Below are 21,156 nucleotides of genomic sequence, written 5' to 3'. Positions count from 1 at the left end.
GTAGCAGAACTAGACACATTCACAAATTAAATGGTGGCTAGTATTTTTATTTATAGAATATCAGACTATCTCCACTTATAGCAACCCTCTATTTCTGATGCAGAAACATGATGTACTAGCTATTTGTAAACAGCATGTTAATGCATAGCAGCCATTCCTATTATGATATATGATCAGAAGATATAAAATCACACACACACACACACACACATACACACACACATACACACATATATATATATATATTACTTTTATGCGATTTATGGATTTTTATATGTATGTTTTTGCTAGGAAAATAATTTTTATAGGCTACATCTGCATGGGTGTTACCTGCTTCATTTTAGTCTCTTGTAAGTCAGTGAGTCATGCTTGAAAACTCCTCAAAGTGATCTGTAAACTTAGATAAAAGCTTCCATTTAAAAGAGTCCACACTACCTGTATCAAGTGTCTTCAAGCTCCAGAGAAGATCACTTTCTTGGTCGAGGTCCAAAAATCCTCAGCCTGAAGTGAGCAGTGATTGGACAGATCTGAAAGCTTTCACGTGCCCTGGAAAACACACACACACACACACACACCTCTGTCAACCCAAAGGGTGGAGTGGGTCTTTTGAAGACACACACAACCACAATCCCCGAAGGAAGAGGTTGACAAAAGGATTTGAAGTCAGCAATGCATTTTAAAATTAAGTTAATTATAGTTAGGCTAAATGTTATATAAAATTGACACTGTAATGTAAAGTAATTACCTTTTATACTCCTATCGGGTAAGTTTCCAGTAATTTAGAGCACATGTTGCAATTGCTCAATGATGTAAGTTGTTTTAAGAAAGAAATGTAAAAAAAAAATGTCGTGTTTTGTGGATGTCTTCAGTCATGCAGGTTTCGCGGAAAAGCGAGTGGCTCAAAAGCGCGCTCGCGCACCACTTCGGCCCAGAATCAGACCCCTACGTGGAAAACGAGATCGTGGTTTTGGCCACCGGTGTGGACCAGTACCTCCAGGAGGTGTTTCATCACCTCGCCTTGTACAACGGCGATGATCTCGTTTCGGATGAGGACTTTAGGAGTCTGTGTTTGATTTTGGGATTCCCCGCGAACGCGGAGACTGAGAACGGCACCTCAGAGCACCGGGACATTTGCGATGGACTTCCTCATGTGCTTAACTTTAGAGAATTCCACGCACGACTATGTGGATTTTTCTCGCTAAAAGCGCAGGAAGGGCAGAAGGGAGTTCGACTTCCGGTCAGTGAGGAGACCGAGCACATCGAGCGGGAGATCAGACACCGGTGTCCCCGCGTCCGGAGGAGAAAGTGCGTCAGTTTTGATCTGTCTGCCGACCACCAGAACCGGAAGAGGGCAGTGAGAAGATCAGGACCATCTCAGAATCCGGATCATTTGCAGAGTTCTGCTGTGGAAGCCAAGAGAAACGCAGGTTGGAGCTTCATACACACACCTGAGCTGTCAGGACAGGTGGACTAATTTAATAGCTGTATTTTTCAATCCAAAAACTCAAGCCTTAGGGGAAATTTTTAGCCTTTAATGATTAATAATGAAGATTTATTTAATTTGTATTTAATCCAAATAAACTTTACTGATTTATTTACTGATCATATTTCATACAAAATTAAATCTTAAAATGTTTTAAAAACAAGTAGTTAGAAAATGAATTTATACTAAGAATTAGTATATATTATTATATTTAACATTTATTTATTAATTTATTTACACAATTATAATAAACATTTAAAATAACTTAATAAATAATTGATCATTCAAAATCAATTAATTTAAAATCAGATTTTTTTTATAAAAAAGTAGTAAGTTAACATTAAAGAATAATAGTAAAATAAAAATATTCATAATTAAAAGCATGCAATTTTAATTCAAATGACTTTACACATCTAATAACAGAATATCTGAATTATATTGTTATTACATTATAATAAAAAATAAACAATTACTTATCATATTTATTAAAATAGTGGTAACACTTTACAACAAGTTTCCATTTGTTTGTGTGTTATTGGTAGCAGCTGTGTGTGATTGGTTTCAGATGAGCTTGTGATTAGTGCAATGGAGCATGGGAAATGTAGTCCAGGGTGATGTGTAACAGTTTGTGTAGTGCAAGAGTCAATATAACGGAAGGGTGACCTCTGGTGGCGATCGAACGGAAGTCCATGGACAGGCGCGTGACAACTATATTTAATGCATTAACTTACATTAATGAGCAATACATTGTTGTTACAGTACCGTATTTATTTGTATACAAGGTTTATTTTATTTGTTAAGGTTGGCTAATAAAAATACAACTGTTCTTTGTTAGTCCATGTTAGCTCAGGTCCATTAAATAATATTAATATACAACTTTTGATTTTAATCATGTAACTTTAATTAACTAAGATTAATAAATGATTAATAAGTATATTTGTGTGTTAACTAATGTAGTTAACTAATGTTAGCAAATGGAACCTTATTGTAAAGTGTTACCAAAATAATGTGAAATAATTTATGAATTGTATTATAATAATTATATTACATTTAACATTTATTTATTCATTTATATTACGCAATTATTATTAAAATAGTTGATTAATAAATCATTTATATATTTGTATTAATTAATTTAAAATCAAAAGGCTGTTTTTTTGTTGTGTTTAGCCATTACCGAAGGCCTAATTTTACTACATTTGTCGCAGTGGATATTAACCCTCAGAGAAGATGGCAGGACCAGCTAGAGTTGGAGAACGGCAGTCTGAGGGAGCTGGTGGAGGATTTACGTTCAGCCCTCCAGAGCAGCGACGCGCGGTGTTTGGCACTGGAGGTTGCGTTACGCCGAAGAGACATGCCATTCCAAAATACTGCTGGAGGAACCCCTGAAACACAAAACTGCAAAACACAACCACAGCAATCCAAACACATGGAATGGGACTCCAGAAGAAGCACTAAAGACCTTCTACGAGAGCTGGAACTGATCCGTGCTTCACGTGATGGACAGCTGGAGGAAGCCATGAGGTTTAACCAGAGGTTAGAGGAAGAGCTGATGGCGGCTTATGGAGAGATTAGCAGGATGCAGGAGATGCTGGACAGCGTCCGGACGGAAAACACACGGATTAAGAAGAGGACTGAAGAGGTCAGAGAGTCACTGGCCGCAGGGCTGCAGGGTGTGAGGGCCTTACAAGAGCAGGCTCAACAAGCTGACCTGCTCCGAGAACAAGTCCAGAGTCTGGAGAGCCAGCTGGAGAAGTTCAGGTAGATCTTTTATTTATCTCATGCTATAATTTCAGTCACACACATGCATGACTACACTACAGTTAAAGAACTTTGGGGTCGATGATGTTTTTTTTTTAAGGTAATTAATACTTTTCTTCATCAAGGATGCATTAAATCAATCAAAAGTGACAGTAAAGACATTTAGGTTACAAATGATTTTCAAATAATGAAATAATGAAGGGGTTTCTATTCATAACAGAATCCTGAAGAGAAATATTTCACGGTTTCCACAAAAAATATTAAGCAGCACAATTGATTTCAACATAAGAAACACTTCTTGAGCAGCAAATTAAATGATTTCTGAAGGATCTTGTGACACTGAAGACTGGAGTAATGATGCAGAAAATTCAGCTTTGCAACAAAGGAATAAATTACCATTTAAAATATATATTCAAATATAAAACAGTTGTTTTAAATTTTAATAATATTTCACAGTATTACTGTGTTTTTCATCAAATAAATGCAGCCTTGGTAAGCAGAAGAGACTTCAAAAACATAAAATTTTATTTAAAGGCGTGGTCATAAAACAGGCAAGGTTCAGACAATGGCAAACAGGTATATGAGGGCAAGACGAAGAGTAATCCAAAAGCTAGCGTGGGTCTGAGATCGGCGAACAATGTCCAGAGAGGTAGGCAATAGAAGAATCCAAGACAGGCAGGAGATCAGGAAACAAACAATCAGGCACCAAACTAGACGTAACTAGACTAGAACTAGGAACTAGACAAAACTCTGAAATGGCTCTGTAACATAGCTATCACACGATGCGCGATAAGCGCTAAACAATACTCGGCGTTGAATGGTGGTGTGAGACTGATTTATATAGTGTGTGTTATTGGTAGCAGCTGTGTGTGATTGGTTTCAGATGAGCTTGTGATTAGTGCAATGGAGCATGGGAAATGTAGTCCAGGGTGATGTGTAACAGTTTGTGTAGTGCGAGAGTCAATGTAACGGAAGGGTGACCTCTGGTGGCGATCGAACGGAAGTCCATGGACAGGCGCGTGACAACTATATTTAATGCATTAACTTACATTAATGAGCAATACATTGTTGTTACAGTACCGTATTTATTTGTATACAAGGTTTATTTTATTTGTTAAGGTTGGCTAATAAAAATACAACTGTTCTTTGTTAGTCCATGTTAGCTCAGGTCCATTAAATAATATTAATATACAACTTTTGATTTTAATCATGTAACTTTAATTAACTAAGATTAATAAATGATTAATAAGTATATTTGTGTGTTAACTAATGTAGTTAACTAATGTTAGCAAATGGAACCTTATTGTAAAGTGTTACCAAAATAATGTGAAATAATTTATGAATTGTATTATAATAATTATATTACATTTAACATTTATTTATTCATTTATATTACGCAATTATTATTAAAATAGTTGATTAATAAATCATTTATATATTTGTATTAATTAATTTAAAATCAAAAGGCTGTTTTTTTGTTGTGTTTAGCCATTACCGAAGGCCTAATTTTACTACATTTGTCGCAGTGGATATTAACCCTCAGAGAAGATGGCAGGACCAGCTAGAGTTGGAGAACGGCAGTCTGAGGGAGCTGGTGGAGGATTTACGTTCAGCCCTCCAGAGCAGCGACGCGCGGTGTTTGGCACTGGAGGTTGCGTTACGCCGAAGAGACATGCCATTCCAAAATACTGCTGGAGGAACCCCTGAAACACAAAACTGCAAAACACAACCACAGCAATCCAAACACATGGAATGGGACTCCAGAAGAAGCACTAAAGACCTTCTACGAGAGCTGGAACTGATCCGTGCTTCACGTGATGGACAGCTGGAGGAAGCCATGAGGTTTAACCAGAGGTTAGAGGAAGAGCTGATGGCGGCTTATGGAGAGATTAGCAGGATGCAGGAGATGCTGGACAGCGTCCGGACGGAAAACACACGGATTAAGAAGAGGACTGAAGAGGTCAGAGAGTCACTGGCCGCAGGGCTGCAGGGTGTGAGGGCCTTACAAGAGCAGGCTCAACAAGCTGACCTGCTCCGAGAACAAGTCCAGAGTCTGGAGAGCCAGCTGGAGAAGTTCAGGTAGATCTTTTATTTATTTAATGCTATAATTTCAGTCACACACATGCATGACTACACTACAGTTAAAGAACTTTGGGGTCGATGATGTTTTTTTTTTAAGGTAATTAATACTTTTCTTCATCAAGGATGCATTAAATCAATCAAAAGTGACAGTAAAGACATTTAGGTTACAAATGATTTTCAAATAATGAAATAATGAAGGGGTTTCTATTCATAACAGAATCCTGAAGAGAAATATTTCACGGTTTCCACAAAAAATATTAAGCAGCACAATTGATTTCAACATAAGAAACACTTCTTGAGCAGCAAATTAAATGATTTCTGAAGGATCTTGTGACACTGAAGACTGGAGTAATGATGCAGAAAATTCAGCTTTGCAACAAAGGAATAAATTACCATTTAAAATATATATTCAAATATAAAACAGTTGTTTTAAATTTTAATAATATTTCACAGTATTACTGTGTTTTTCATCAAATAAATGCAGCCTTGGTAAGCAGAAGAGACTTCAAAAACATAAAACATCTTACCAACCCCAAACTTTTGAACAGTGTTTGTGTATTTTTAAAGGGATAGTTTGTCTAAGAATTAAAATTTTGTTTTAATTTACTCATGCTCCCTTTCTTAACTGTTTTTGTCCATAAAAGAAAAGTCAGCGGGGTCCAAAATAACACTAAAACATGTTGACTTTCACTGTATGGAAAGAATAAAAAACAAAGAATTCTGTGTTCCACAAGGAAGAAATGCATTCAGGTTTGGAATGAAATTTGGAATGAAATCACTTTAAGAGCTTTTTTTATTAAGATGATTTTACCTAAGGTTTTATTGGTTGTCCCTTTTTCAATCTGGAATTGCAAATAAAGTTAATTACATTTATCAAAATAATACAAGAACCATTTCACTTCAGGACCTAGTCGACCATGTATACGGCCTATAGGACAGGCCGGCCCTGCTCACAGCAGACCACAAAGGCGTTTTGAGACGAGAAGCCATAATCAACACAAAATCTTGCATAACTGTAAGATTTTTGCCTGCACTGATGTTTCAGTTTGTGTTAATGAGTCAAGAAGCAGCGGTTGGTTATGAAACAGATTAGACTGGAGCAGCGTTGCAGGGCATGTTGCAGGCATGCTTGATTTTCCCTTGACAGATGGTAATGACCTGCTTTAATAACACAGGTTGGCACAGTTTCCTGCAAACGGTTATTAGTCGTTCGCTTTCAAGTGTGAGTATTAAAGCAAATCATACAAAGCCCTATTACAGCATCTAACTCTAGATGTCTTATTATATCCTTTGAGGAAGGATGTAAGGTCCAGACACGTGTTTACGCAGGTATGCCAGACAATCAGACATCAAAGACGTTTGTGGTCAGTGATTTTTACAGTGCTGTCTCATTTGTGTCTATAGCATCAATGAACATAATGCAGTCAAATAATGCAAAGATCTGAAGAAAAGTCTAAAATTACAGAGAAATTAAATGTGGACTAAAAGCCACAAAATATTTTTACATCTGTATCTATATGTTAATGTACTTCAACAAGCTAAGAAGGTTAAGTATGTAGGAAAAAAAAAACTATTTTTAAACGTAACTTCTGAAATTAAAAAAGATGGGAGGTTTTTAAATTAAATTAACTTGACGCAAAATTTGTTGGGAATGTGTAATTTTAGCACCACTAGCATCACCAAACACAATTGCAAAAAAAAAAATTAGAGCAAAGAGAGTTTACATATTACTGAATTCAAAATAATGGTAAGAAATAAAACAGTAATACAAATATTCAGAATGAATGTAATGTAATCTAATTTTATTTGAATAAAGAAGAATTCATATGATTTTACATTTCTAAAAACATACAATATTTAAAATATATTTTATTGTGTATATTTTTTATAATAAATTGATATACTATATTGATTACTAAATTATTTTAAATTATATGAGATGATTCAGGCAAAAAATGGTCTAATTTTACTGTATAAATTATACAACTTAAACAGGAAATGTGTAATTTCAGCGCCACTAGCTTCACCAAACACAGCTGCAAAAATTGTTTTTACACAGGTTTCTGGAACACTCCTCTGACTGCAGTTCAGTGAGCATTAGAGATTACACAAACCAAAGACTAGTGTATTAAGTATAATGAACTTATAAATGAAACTTAAAATATATATATGGCATTACATGGCCAAATGACAGTGCTGTAAAACTTTAGCTCACAGTAACCTTGCAATCAATCAAGTAGATTGCTGGCTTTCAGTAGACGCTTAGCAGATTAATATCTGTGTTAATATTTCATTATTTGCATGACAGAGCGGTGATGTAATGCTCATTCCTCACCTGGAAAAGCAGGCCGAAACCTGCCAGGTTCCTCTCTCAGAAGATCCACACGCTCTGCAGGGACAATAATCAAACTTGTTCATGCATCAGCAGCGTGCAGAACTTCCTCTTTCAGTCATGTGACATTAAAGATTTTGATTCCAAACGTCTTGACTCACCTGCACAGAAGGTTATTTCATGATATTTACAGTGCTTTATGACTTATTCTTAGGGCCCAGTGCAACTGCGCAGAGCTAAATATGAACAAAACCGAAATACTAGCTGAACCTTGTGGGTCTGGATTTTCCTCCCCCGCCAGTCATGATGATGGCAGAAGAGGTAAGTGGATCAAAAAACATCAGAAACAAATCAAATTCTCATTCAGACCGTAAGAAATCACAATAGGATGTGATCTAAATGGAATACCAGCATACTGCATACTGCATAGGATGTGCACTTTTTCTTTTTTTAAAATGCATCATGCATTAAAAAAATGTTAAACAGTATCATGCCTAATTTTTGTCATGTGACATCAAGTGCTGTGCAGAAATAAACTCAGAAATAAACATACAAATAATTTTAGAGAGTTAACATGTTTTTGAATTAATAATAATAGCAAAATAAAACATTAACAAAAGTATTCATAATTAATGTAACCTAATTTTAAAGATTAAAAAAATAATAATGCCATCTAATTAAATAAAGAATTTACATAATTTTACATTGCCAGAAACAAACAATATTTACAATGTATTATTTACATTTTTAAAACAAATAATAATAAAAAACATAAAAATTATTTAAATAAAAATAATTACTAAATTTTAGATTTATTTGAGATCATTCAAAAATAAAAATGATAAATTTAATCATTTCTAAAAGTAATTTCACAATATAATTTACACAATATTTTATAAAATATATTATATAAATTTCAGTGCTAGTGCTAACCAAACACAAATAATTCGTTTTTACACAGGTTTCTCTCTAAATGTTTCTTTTATATTTTTTCATCTAATTTTGCGTAAAAATGTCTTTTTTGATGGTCCAATAAAATAGTTAGTCAAATGAAAGACTGATATTACTACATATTACTTCATTCATCACACTAGAAGTGGGTGATCAAGCCGATGATACAGCTTTCCTAGCAGTTTGCCTTGCTGTATACTTCACATTTTGGCAAGTCAAAGTATTCCACAAATTTTGTGTACAGTATACACACTGCAAAATAGTTAATGCAGTGCATTAAAGGCAGTAGTGGTCATGTGACATCTCTGTGCAGAAGACCTGCAGAGGTCAGTAGAGGGTCGGGCAGCATCCGATGAGGAAGAGGAGGAGAAGGGCATGGATGAAGGACAGTGCTGCCACCTGGAGGTGAAACGGCTGATCAACAGATTACACAGCTGTGCCAAAGGGTGAAGATATCTTAAATATAAAACATGTTTTTCTGCATTTTGGCCACAACACAGGCATGCATTCATTTGACATGTCCTTCTACAGGTGTCAGAAAGCTGCTATCTGTAACTGGCTTGTCTCTCAGAGCTCCGCTCACAGCAAAGAACCTAAAGCACGTGTGTGGATCTCATCTCAAGCGGATGCGAGGGGAAATGAAGCAGGAAAGGTGAGAGTTAAAGAAGAAACTATAATAATGGATAATCATATCTCTAATGAACACCTGTCTTCTGTCATATCCTGTAGATGAAGCAGAAAGAGGTAGAGAGTTTGCGAGTTTATCATTCACTGCTGGAGGAGAGACTGACTGACACGCTCACGTTACTGCTGCAGATCCCACATAAAGTGAGAATTCGATTCAAAACTAGATTTGTACTTTTTCTGTGTAAAAAGTGTGTTCTGAGTGATTTATTACTGAAGTCAATGATATATGATATGATATGTGATATGATATGATATGATATGATATGATATGATATGATATATGGCTTGGGTCCCTCTTTTATCCCTTTAATTTGTTTTTCTCTACCAGAGTTTTGAAAAACAAAACAAAAAAACAAACAAAATCTATATTATGTATTAATTCACACACACACACACACACACACACACACACACTCTTACTTGTATTTGTGGATTACGGGGACTCTCCATAGGCGTAATGGTTTTTATACTGTACAAACTGTATTTTCTATTGCCCTACACCAACACTACCCCTAAACCTACCCCTCACAGGAAACTGCTGCCAATTTTTGAATTTCATAAAACTTTTTTTTGTATGTTTTTTAAGCCTTTTGTTTTACGGGGACACAGGAAGTGTCCTCATAAACCATGTTTACGTTGTAGTACCCATGTCATTATATACATTTGTGTCCTCATAAACCATATATACCTGTACACACACACACACACACACACACATATATATATATATTTTACAGTCATTAAAAAATATATTTTTATATTTATTCATAAATATTTTGCATTTTATATTTGATCAGATTTAAATGTTTGTTTTAACTATATAAAATCATTTTATAAAATGTTATATAAATTTTATATTTATATTACATTATTTACTTAAAATGTATTTAAATTTTTAAATAAAACATTTTATATTATAAAATTACTTATGGTTTAAGTCATAAAGAAAGCCTTTATTTTTTAATGCAGGGATTCAGCTGAACCCCTTTGACCAAAAATATTTTCTTGAAGTATCCACTGAGATTTTCAGTTAATATTTCAATAATTTCACACATAATAATAATAATAATAATAATTAACACATTTGCATGCTGACAGTTCTCTGATGTCGGTTAATGGTTACCTAACATGCAAATAAACAAATAAAACATTTCCTCCTTTTCATTTTATTATTTATTTAATTTACATTTTTTTAAATCATTAAATTCTTTTAAATATATTTAATTAATTATTGGCTTTTCATCAACTCACAAAACCACTGCAGTTTGCTTGCCATCTCCAATTTGGAAAATCCCTGATTTAATGCATTGAGGAGAATCTACTGAAGCTACTTCTTGTGCTCAGTTGAAGGCCTTAAGTCTTTTGAAAGAAATATAATATTAACATATGAACATAAATACATATTATAAACAAAGTCCCATAGTTTGTAAAATGAAAGAGTTCAGTAAACACATGAACTATCACATGGATGCAATACTCATCAGCAAACATCACTGAATGTTTGTTGTAGCCTAATTAAATGCAATGTGAATGCAATGTGCAATATACAATATATACTGCCTGCACTTTCTTTTACAAACATTTGAAACAATATACAACCTTTCAAACAGTAGTATGCAATGCTGATATCACATGCCCTCACTAAGTTCACATATCATTTTATGGTTAATTAGCACTTTTAATCCAGCTTGTGTACAAGGTCTTGACTTTTCACAGTCAAATCAAATAATGAGTCAAGAAAGAGATTTAGAGAGTTTAATATGACCTGGTTAATAAGACTTCCTGTTCATTCAGCGCTCTGGAAATGGAAGATCAAGTCATGTGCATAATTGCATTGTGTGCACATTTGCAGTGTGTTTTGGTTGTTACTGCACATTTGGGCAAATGTAATGCACTGCATTCTATGCTCACAGAAAATGGAGGGACTATTGACCATTTGCATACTATATACTGCAGAAATAGTATAGTAGTGTGCGTTTCTGAATAGCCAGTGCTAAACGGCACTGCAAAGGTCCACACTGCCACCTAGCGATTAAACTCTGTAATGCACTTGTCTATCTGAAAACCTCTCACCTGGTGTTCTAACCCTTCATAGAGAGTCTCTCGCAGGATCTTGGGGAAAATACTGATTAACACACTAGATCTGTGTACTAGAAAAAGCCACGGTAAGCTCTGCTTTTCTGTGTTTTACTTACATCGTTTTCTTTCATGCAAAACTGATGGATAACCTCCCGTCTTGTCCTTCAGACTGCACTCCGGTGGTTCAGGTGGTGGACACACTGTGCCGGCAGCTCCTCTCCAGTGACCTCCTGGATGGAGGAGAGGAGGTCAGCGTTGGGTCACGACCTTCTGTGACCTCAGGTCACCGGAACACGTCCAAACCCCTTCTGATGTCCTGCTGAGAGCTCACAGATGCCCCACTTAAGACACTTTCCATCAGGGTACAAATTGGCGTTCCATTATTTTTTTTTGCTTTTTAAGGCACAAATTCTTACCAAAGTTATTGTAATAAAAATGTTCGAACAAATATATTTTTCTTTAATTTATAAGAAATAAATGAGTACCATTAAAACAAAACCACATTTGGTGCCTGACCAGCTCCTTAATTTAAAATAAATCTGCAGCCCTTCAAATGCTTTATGAATCATTTGTTTTGAACCCATGATTTTGAGCGAATATCAAACTGCCCAAGTCACGTAATTTTAGTAAACAAGGCTTCGTTACGTCACAACTGGATTACATTTACATTTATACACCCCCAACAGGCGAACCATTATCTAGTTTTTACCTGTTCTCAGATCAGTTTTATACATTTGTAGACATTTTTAGTGAGACGTGTATAATTAAAACGAACAGTAGTATTTTACAGACTCTTAGTTTAGCCAAGCCCTCCATAAAACAAACAAAACAAGCCCTGAATTGATAAAAGAACACATATTATATAGAGACTTAATATTTAATATTATTAGATGATCTGCTAATCGCAATTTAATAGATTGTACTTTCAACCAAGCGTTTGCAACGAGTTTGTAAAAGCTGTTTTGGCCTGGGTTTTTGCTGCATTTACACTTTCTCACCAGTGTGTGGCGTTTTGAACACTTCCAAACAGTGAATCATTTTGCGAAGCAATTGGTTCAGATGATTCAAAGCTTCGAAAAGGTTTGTTTCTCCCATCACAAATAAGTATGTAGTATGTAAGTTTGGTGAAAAGGGTGGATTGCTTTACGGCAGCAACAAGTGCACATGTACAACTCTTTCTTTGCGTGAACATTTGGGCGGCGTTATGCAAATCTTCATAGTGAGGTAGACATGTAGGGGCGTGTTCGAACGAGCCATTTTAGGTAGGTGTGGCTAACTCTTAACTTTTATAAAGAATATCTCTTTGGATTTGAGACTTTAGTCTTTGCAACTCTACAGATCTTCTTTATGCACCAAGAGCTTGTAACACTCTAAAGAGAAAGGAAAAAATGAAATCGCATCATATGACCCCTTTAAATGTGCCAGACTTTTAAATAACCGACTTTCCTTAAAAGGGACTTTAATACAGCTATCCACTGTATTTATGACGTGAATTCCACTCACTTAACTGTAGGGGCTTTAAAGTCGCAAAAATACACAAAGTTACGTACAGTTGCTTGTATTTACAAGTTCCAAATTGTGGTAAGGGTTGCAGAAATGTCAAAAGTCATATCAAATAAATAAAAAAAAAATGATAAAAAATTGTTTGTTTGACCTCTTACATCACTTTCTCACAAAACCACTTTCTACAAAACAAAGAATTTAATTTAAAGGGGTCCTATTATGCTTTTTCACTTTTTCAACTTTAGTTAGTCTGTAATGTTGCTGTTTGAGCATAAAAAAGATCTGCAAAGTTATTTTATTTAACAGAAATCACTTTTCAAAAACTACAACGAACGACTCGTTTGGACTACAACGCATATTTTCCAGGATTTGTGATATCACAAATATCGACGAATGGGACGAGACCTGGTTGAGCTGCACTAGAGAAGGCAACGAGTGTTATCACTATGTCGGAGACACGCTAGCTTTCCCAAGGCAGACGAACTTAGAGTGGTTACAATCATCCGGGTTTAAATTGCGCTCAGATTGATTTGATTTTGACAATATTTACACTGAAGCTCGCAGGCGGCTATGGTAAGGAGCATGACATTTCCCGACCAGGCGCCGAGTGGAGCCAATCACAACACACACTGGCCCAGCTAACCAATCACAGTACATTTCGTATTTCAGAAGGCGGGCCTTCATTTGATACAGGAACTATTCGAGCCGTTCATGCCAGACTGGGGAGAGAGGTGTTGTAATAATGTAAAATATGTGAAAAATAATGTGTTTTTCGAACAACCTAGTATGAGAGCCTTTTCTAGTACACCTCCAAAACAAAATCAAGACTTTGTAAAAGAGCATAATAGGACCCCTTTAAAAGTTTCTAGCTTAATTTACCCTATTTGTGAAAAGTGTCTTAAACTGTTCTTCTGTAGAGAACATGTGGCCATGTTTTCTCATATCTGTCCAGTCACATATTACATAAGTCTCTTGAAATCTTTCCAAGCTTTTAGCCTTGTTACGTGCAAGACATGAATAGGTGCACACATTATAAGATGCTTTAGAGTTCAGTCTCACTGTGCATATTCCTCCGCGAAGCACTTAATCTGTGTGAGAAACGTTATGCTCTCATATGACCCTCTTACAAAATCATTTTTAACAATTATATTTATGCTATAAAATAATATCTGTATATTTGATAAGATAAAAAAAAATAGAAAGCATTTATATTTTTGTGCATGTTCATGTGGAGGATGTGTGACTGATATCTGATTTTTTTTTTTTCTTTGACATTTGATACTGTTTATTCCCATATAGTATCATACATGGAAAAAAAACACCTTTATTTTAGGCCCAAATTGAGCAAAAATATGCAATTTGGTGCAGTTGCTGATATTTCTATGGCCAAAAAGTAAGATGTTCATGTTAAAATATTACTAACAATATAAAACTTATGTTTACTTTATAAAAGATCATTAAAGATTTTACAGCAAAAAGACACATGTACCACAACCTGCACTTTTTTGAATGATACTAAAATGCCTTTTACTTGCTAAAAAATTATAAACTATCAATCAGATGACAGAAGGCATACGTGTTTTCATATTCAGATCATTTAGAGGCCTTAGAAATGTACAGTATCTCACAGAAGTGAGTACACCCCTCACATTTTTGTAAATATTTTATTATATCTTTTCATGTGACAACACTGAAGAAATGACACTTTGCTACAATGTAAAGTAGTGAGTGTACAGCTTGTATAACAGTGTAAATTTGCTGTCCCCTCAAAATAACTCAACACACAGCCATTAATGTCTAAACCGCTGGCCACAAACTCACTACTTTACATTGTAGCAAAGTGTCATTTCTTCAGTGTTGTCACATGAAAAGATATAATAAAATATTTACAAAAATGTGAGGGGTGTACTCACTTCTGTGAGATACTGTATGTATCCACTGTGATACAGAAGGCTTTACCGGGTAAGATGTGACTTCTTACTACTATATGAGTCATATTATTTAGTAGAAGTAATCATGTATTTTCTAATTGCTAGTGTAGTTCTTTTGTTTAGTGTTGTGAAGTTCCACTCCAAACTTCTGTCAGATGACCCTCAGTGTGAGTTCGTCTCTGTGTGTCTCATGCATCAGGCACATTGTGTTCAGAACCCTGCGCTGATGCGTGGATGAAACTCTCAACATTCAATACGAAAGAGAATTTAAAAAAAGTACTTGGCCACTAAAGTAAATTCTGTCATTTTCTAGAAAAATCTTGAAACTTCCTCCTCCATCCAGACAAGCCTGGTCCGCATTCTACCTTGCAGGTGTTTGTCCCTGTCCACTCGGAGTTATTCGTCTGGATGATTCGCTGCATTATGAATGATAAGAATGGAGCAGTGTCTCCAGAATAAACTCTGATAATAGAGGAAACTCTTGAGTAACATGAGTAACTTCCAAATGCAAGGTCATCAGCAATGACGTCAAACTTTCACTTATCAGACATTTATTACCCTGAGAATCGTGAAAATAGTCACAGTTTCAACATTGCTAATAATAAAATGTTTCTTGAGCAGTAAATCAGAATATTGGAATGATCTCTGAAGGATCATGTGACACTGAAGACTGGAGTAATGATGCTGAAAATTCAGTTTTTATCACAGGAACAAATTAAATTTTTTATAATATATTCAAATAGAAAAGTTATTTTAAACTGCAATAATATTTCACAATATCTATCTATCTATCTATCTATCTATCTAAAACTGTTAGAAATTTGTTTTCCTTATTTTCATTTTCTAATTTTTCATTATTCAACATTATTTACTTCTGCATGTGAGTGGTCAAATAATTCAAAATAATTAATCCAACTTGCAGCATTTTTTGCAGCTCAGTTTCAATAAATGCTTTAGAAAGCAGCAGCTTTTCGCTCTAAAACCCACATTATGTTGCTTCAATTTTAATTTCAAAAGATCAATGTCAATGTGATTTTTCATTATTTAATACTCAGCATCTGTGTCAAATGGTATGAAAACAAAAAAGCACAGGGCAGTCGTACGAAATAATATAATATTTTATTTCCAGCAATTTACAAGTACCTCTGTTAGGTCCCCTTAACAGTGTCAGACTGACGCAGCTGCAGGGCAGAAACTGATGGGGAAGAAATCAAAGAACTCCGATAACCAGTTACCATTACTAGCTGTTTTAGTCTTGCTTGAGAGGCTGGGATCTGATCCTCATGGCCAGTTTAACTCAGGGAAGGTCACGTTTGCTTGTAGGAAGTTATATACAGATTACAGATTAGAGGGAATATGTGACCGATTAGACAACCCACAAGTAAACATTAATTTATTCTAAAACTCATGGGGATCTCGGTGGCTTTGCTTTGGATGACTTTGCCACCGATACATCTGCCCTGGAAGAACACAACGGATGAGATGATTTGTGTACACAAATCAATAAAATACAATATGAAAATCAACTCCATTAATTAAAAAAAAAGTCATTACAAAAACAGATCAGAAGACCTATAAACCTACGTGTCGAGCCTTGCTTGTGATTTGTTAAGGCATATTATGCTCAATTCAACGAACCAGATCGAGTGTGAGGTTTTGCTGAATATTAGGCACCAAACCTTGATATATTTGTTAAGAAAAAAAAATGATAAACTGATAAACGTACAGTAAACATCTCTACTGGTCCAATGCAAAGAAAAAATGCAACAAAATGAAATATAAACATTTATAGAATAAATATATTATTTACAAATAGCTTTGTCACATCTATAGAAATAAATAAACAAAGCCTCCCGTCCCCTGAAGAAATATTCACAACTATAGAGAGCTGTCATGGTACAATGGCAGCACCGGTCAGCTGCACAGTAATATTCGTGATGTTTGAATGCATAATTGTGGTATAAACATATCTGCGTGTGCGTAAAACACATTGGAGCTGCATGCTCTCCTTGCACAAGTGCGACCTCTTGTGGCAAAGTCTGACATTACAGTACATCTTGTGCACAGTGATCTATTGTGACATGAAATGTGCTTGCAACATATGACACTAGAACTCGCCTTAACACACTTGCACAGTTAAAAAAAAATTAATAAATAACCCAGACATTTAAGGACAGAAAACAAAGTGTACAGTAAAAATAAAGGGGTATGTTTAATATATTGTGAATTTTTAATTTTATGTGCCCGGCACAATCCACTACTCTGCTGATGATGTGAGATGTGCGCAAATGGAGCGATGTTTCTAAACAGCCTTTTAGCAATGGCAGGCTAACATTAACATGCTGTCGATAACTGGAGGTCAGTTGCTTTACAAGGCCTGGCTAGTCATTAAAATATACATTAGTTTACTGGCAGCTACTGATTAGAGATTTTTTTATGGCTGAGAACTGAGGTACAGATTAGCTGCTAGCATCCTGTTAGCCCTTCAAGTGTTTCTGAGAGGCATTAATCTCATAAAAAACGTTCAAAATGAAACAATTTCTCTCCTCTTCCAGTATGAAAGAAGCTACATTTTAAATCAAGCATGGCTTCAAATCATTCAGAGAGCCGGTTCAACAGCACATTTTTAGCTAGCATGCAGTGGTAGAGGTGTAGATGTCAAAATAGCCCTTTTTTATTTGTTGCATCATTCTACAGATATTCTTCGGTCCTTTTGTAAAAAAGGCTTTTGAGGCAGAGTTTCATGTTTCTTGTCAATGAGCAGGTGCTTTTGTTTAATCTAATTGAAATCACCAATTGACCATTCGCTAAGCTTTGCATTAAAAACATTACTGAACCAACAAACTTGGACAATTTGGTGTAGGATTTACTTTGAAACAATTTTCACTCAGAAACTGCTAGTAAAGTTCACAAATAATTACAAAGAAATGGCAAGTAACACATTTTGAAGTCGAAAGACTGAAATAGTATTTTCTTGTAAAATGTGCTCCAGTAATCTTTGCTTTATTTTACAACTTCATTTTACAGTGAAAAATCATTTTACAGTGTAGTTTTAGACTGCCTTTTCCAGATATTATGCAAAAATATATCTATAAGTTAACTGAGCTATGAAAAGGGCATTTTCTCTTTTTAATTGTCTGTGATAAGCATTTTTGCCTCGAGTTTGCAGGCTCTGCATTTTTTTTAAATCACACTACTGGGTCATTTCACAATTTGTTTAAAGGAAAACGGCAGATAAAATGCTTGGCAATGCATACTTCCTTTCAACGCGTACGAGAATAATTTCCCATTCATTTTGGACACTTTGTGAGCACATTTAACTAAAAATCATAGAAACTCCAGTTCCGTCCTATGAGGTGCTCTGTAAAACTAGTCAGTGTTAGCAACAGTAACCAAGGGAGGCGGAGCTTAGCAAAGGGTCAACTGTATATATACTGTAATGTACGTAACAGAAATGTACCTACGCAAATGAGGCAAAGTCTGATATTTTATCCTTTAGGTGTCGAGCGTAAACAACCCATGAACCCTTTTCATCGCATTGCACAACTTGAGTATTTCAATGAAACAGTAAAGCACTTTGGGTTACTATCCCTCTCTGTAACCATAAGCACAGCTACTAAAGCAAATTTAGATCCCGAAAACAGCATTGTGTGTTAAATTGGGCGATCTCTATGTATTTTACAGTACTCTACTGTATATGCACGTTTTATCATCAAAAGGTCCCCTTTGAGATTCAATCTCTACTATTAAGACCCAAGTGACTCTTTTAATCTTTAGCCTGAAATGTTATTTAGGTCACTCTGTGATGGTCCAAATATGGTTTTTGTTTTAGTTGGCAAAGGCTGTGAGTGCCGCCCTCAAAACATACCATTTTATATCACTATTTTGTAGCTCTTGCTGATGTAGCATTCTATGTTCGTTTGCCTCTCGTGAAATATTTCAAGTTTAGGTTGATGTCATCTTTACATGCAGCCAATGCGACTGGCCGTAAAATCGGGCCGAACATCCCCATTGAAAAATAATGAGGATAGTTGTTCTCCCAGTAGCTAAACAACAATGAAATTACATATCAATACTAAAGCAATAATGTCATCAATATAATCATGGTAGCCAATGCAGCCATAACAATATAGATATTATTTCTCTATGTGGCATTATAAATAAAGACATTTGTGGTGCTTGGACAGAGTCAAAGGAAGCAGCGTGGATCAATCACCCACATCTGTGTCCCGATCTCCAATTAGCCACAGGACGTGGAAACACAGAGCCAGGAAGCCCGTCCCCAGCAGGTCTCCCAGGGCAGTCAAGTAGGGAATGGAGAAGTTGTCAGGATCCATCCCTCGATGCCACATCCAGTTAACCATCCAGTCTGCAAGGTACAGCAGGATCACAACCTAGACGGAAAGAGAATGTGTCAACATGATGGAAATGATGGATGGAAATCAACAGGATGAAAAAATATAAAGTTATGATATTTTGCTCATATGTGTGCACATATGTGAGTATTATATATATATATATATATATATATATATATACACACACACATATTTGCACACATCTTTTAATTAATAGACATTTGTTTTGTGTCTGATATACACTATTCAGTAATTATTTATGTTTTTGCATTTATTTGACCACAAATACAATAAAAAGAGTAATATTGTGAAGTGTCATTACATTTTAAAGTAACTCTTTTCTATAATAAAATATTTTTTATTTTATATTTTTCATTTATTTTCAGAATTTATTCCTGTGATTTTCAGCATCATTACTCGAGTCTTTAGTGTCACATGATCTTCATAAATAATTTTTTTGAATGAAGAAACATTTCTTTTCAGTGTTGAAAACAGTTGTGCTGCTTAATTTTTTGGTGGAAACTGATATTTTTCCCAGAATTCTTTGAAGAATAGAAAAAGTTCAAAAGAACAGAATTTATTTACAATAGATATCTTTTGTAACATAAGTGACTTTTTTGTGTCCTTGCTGAATAAAAGTATATCATTTTAAAATCTTACTGACCCCAAACGTTTGAATGATAATGTATTTGTAAAGTGAATAAACATTTTGCATTATAGCAATGAGAATTTAATGTTCCAATGCAAAAAAAAAAACTTTTTAAAGATCTTAAAATAGGCTCATGTTTTTCATGCAAAGCATAATTTCCTAATTATTTCCTTTTGATTTTGTGAAACATGACCCAGATATTTTTTTCCATAGCATTCACTCAAACATCCCACGTGTAGGCTAGAAACACTATAAAACATTTATTTTAAACCTAACATTTCCTTGTAATGAGAAACCGATGCTCAGGTATACCTGAAGCAGAGCTGCGGCCAGATAAAATGCAACGAAGACGGAGGTGAGAGTGGTGTGTCCACCCTGCATAGAGTTAATAGTGTACAGGAAGACCAGATGACCAGGAGCGACCAGGAGGAAGAGCACTCTGGCAGAACGTGAGTTGACACCTGAGGAGAGAGTAAATGTAGGGTCATTGTAAGTACTGTTACAGAAGCATAACTGAAGTCATTAAGACACAATACAGGCAAATATATGCTACTATCAATATTTAGTGATTACGTCTTTGCTAAAAATTGGGCTGTTGGTTGTTCATATCACTCACCTGAGCCAAAGAACGTGCTCCAGGGAGTGGGGCATTTCCTCGGGGCTGGGTTCGGCTCTGCTATGGGCAAGGCGTTCATGTGCAGGTAGGTGGAGATCCGACTGGCTTGAACCGCCACCAAATTGCCGCCCACACCTGCAGCAGGGCAAAACAAACAATGTATGCAATGATCTCTGGTGTGTCATAGTAAGGGCTAGTAAACACAACCGACGGAAACATGAGATACGAGGTGATAAGAAGTCTCACCGTTGATGACGGGAGTGAAAACCGCCATTCCAGCAAAGTTAGGGTTAGATACTGTCTTATCCAGAATAAGGCCTCCAACACTGTTTCAAAAGAAGTTCAATTTAATTTTAACGACACAAAGATACTGCATCTGTGCTGTCAGATAAATGATTGACATATCGCTGTCAGCCGCAAGTGAGAAATCCATCCGTCATAAAGAGGAATGAGGAAATGGAGCATCTTTATCGTAATCAGTGTTCTTCCTACCTGCTGATCGCCATGGCGATAATGACTGGCTCCCACCCTGAGTAGAGCACTTCCCGGGTGGAAGGTGTCCGCCGGGCGATAAGTACCCAGATGGGCGTCAGGGCAACAAAGAAGGCACAAACCATCGGGTTGGCATAGTCATTATATTCTGTAAAGAATAATGACATTTATTGACAGATTTAATACATCTTCACATTTCCATATGTTTATAAATTATACATATACACAGATT

At 35.5% G+C, this 21,156-nt stretch overlaps 2 protein-coding genes across 3 annotated transcripts in view; one reads left to right on the top strand and one right to left on the bottom strand.

Moving 5' to 3' along the window:
* The first annotated feature begins 590 nt into the window (after positions 1–590).
* On the top strand, positions 591–11,773 carry LOC107751241 (EF-hand and coiled-coil domain-containing protein 1-like). Of its 2 annotated transcripts, none has more exons than XM_016566912.1 (9): positions 591–763; positions 870–1,427; positions 2,692–3,244; positions 7,873–7,979; positions 8,923–9,055; positions 9,141–9,261; positions 9,339–9,437; positions 11,392–11,461; positions 11,544–11,773. In XM_016566912.1, exons 2-9 carry the CDS (start codon positions 872–874, stop codon positions 11,696–11,698), a joined length of 1,794 nt encoding a protein of 597 aa, XP_016422398.1. In that variant the 5' UTR covers positions 591–763; positions 870–871; the 3' UTR covers positions 11,699–11,773. The 2 variants fall into 2 exon arrangements, with proteins under 2 accessions (XP_016422398.1, XP_016422397.1); XM_016566911.1 differs by having other exon boundaries at positions 8,920–9,055.
* A 7,181-nt stretch (positions 11,774–18,954) lies between these two features.
* Positions 18,955–21,156, bottom strand: part of LOC107751220 (solute carrier family 41 member 1-like) — a 22,370-nt gene continuing 20,168 nt past the window's right edge. The window contains exons 7-11 of the mRNA XM_016566888.1: positions 20,925–21,072; positions 20,679–20,758; positions 20,433–20,567; positions 20,129–20,277; positions 18,955–19,203 (exon numbers count right to left, since the gene is read on the bottom strand). Coding sequence (XP_016422374.1) covers positions 19,018–19,203; positions 20,129–20,277; positions 20,433–20,567; positions 20,679–20,758; positions 20,925–21,072 — 698 coding nt within the window. The 3' untranslated portion in view covers positions 18,955–19,017. The remainder of the gene's footprint in view (positions 19,204–20,128; positions 20,278–20,432; positions 20,568–20,678; positions 20,759–20,924; positions 21,073–21,156) is intronic.

This window comes from Sinocyclocheilus rhinocerous, unplaced genomic scaffold (genome assembly GCF_001515625.1).
Source record: "Sinocyclocheilus rhinocerous isolate Xijiao unplaced genomic scaffold, SAMN03320098_v1.1 scaffold362, whole genome shotgun sequence".
Classification (NCBI taxonomy): domain Eukaryota; kingdom Metazoa; phylum Chordata; class Actinopteri; order Cypriniformes; family Cyprinidae; genus Sinocyclocheilus; species Sinocyclocheilus rhinocerous.
Note: the sequence above shows the minus strand (reverse complement) of the source record. Positions and strands in the feature narration are given on the sequence as shown.

What these genes read in the sequence shown, in the direction of transcription:
- LOC107751241 (XM_016566911.1), top strand. Translation starts at nt 872, where the DNA reads ATGCAGGTTTCGCGGAAAAGCGAGTGGCTCAAAAGCGCGCTCGCGCAC. An exon ending in TTACACAGCTGTGCCAAAGG is followed by an intron (nt 9,056 to 9,140) that starts GTGAAGATATCT and finishes GTCCTTCTACAG; the next exon opens with GTGTCAGAAAGCTGCTATCT. An exon ending in TGCTGCAGATCCCACATAAA is followed by an intron (nt 9,438 to 11,391) that starts GTGAGAATTCGA and finishes AACCCTTCATAG; the next exon opens with AGAGTCTCTCGCAGGATCTT.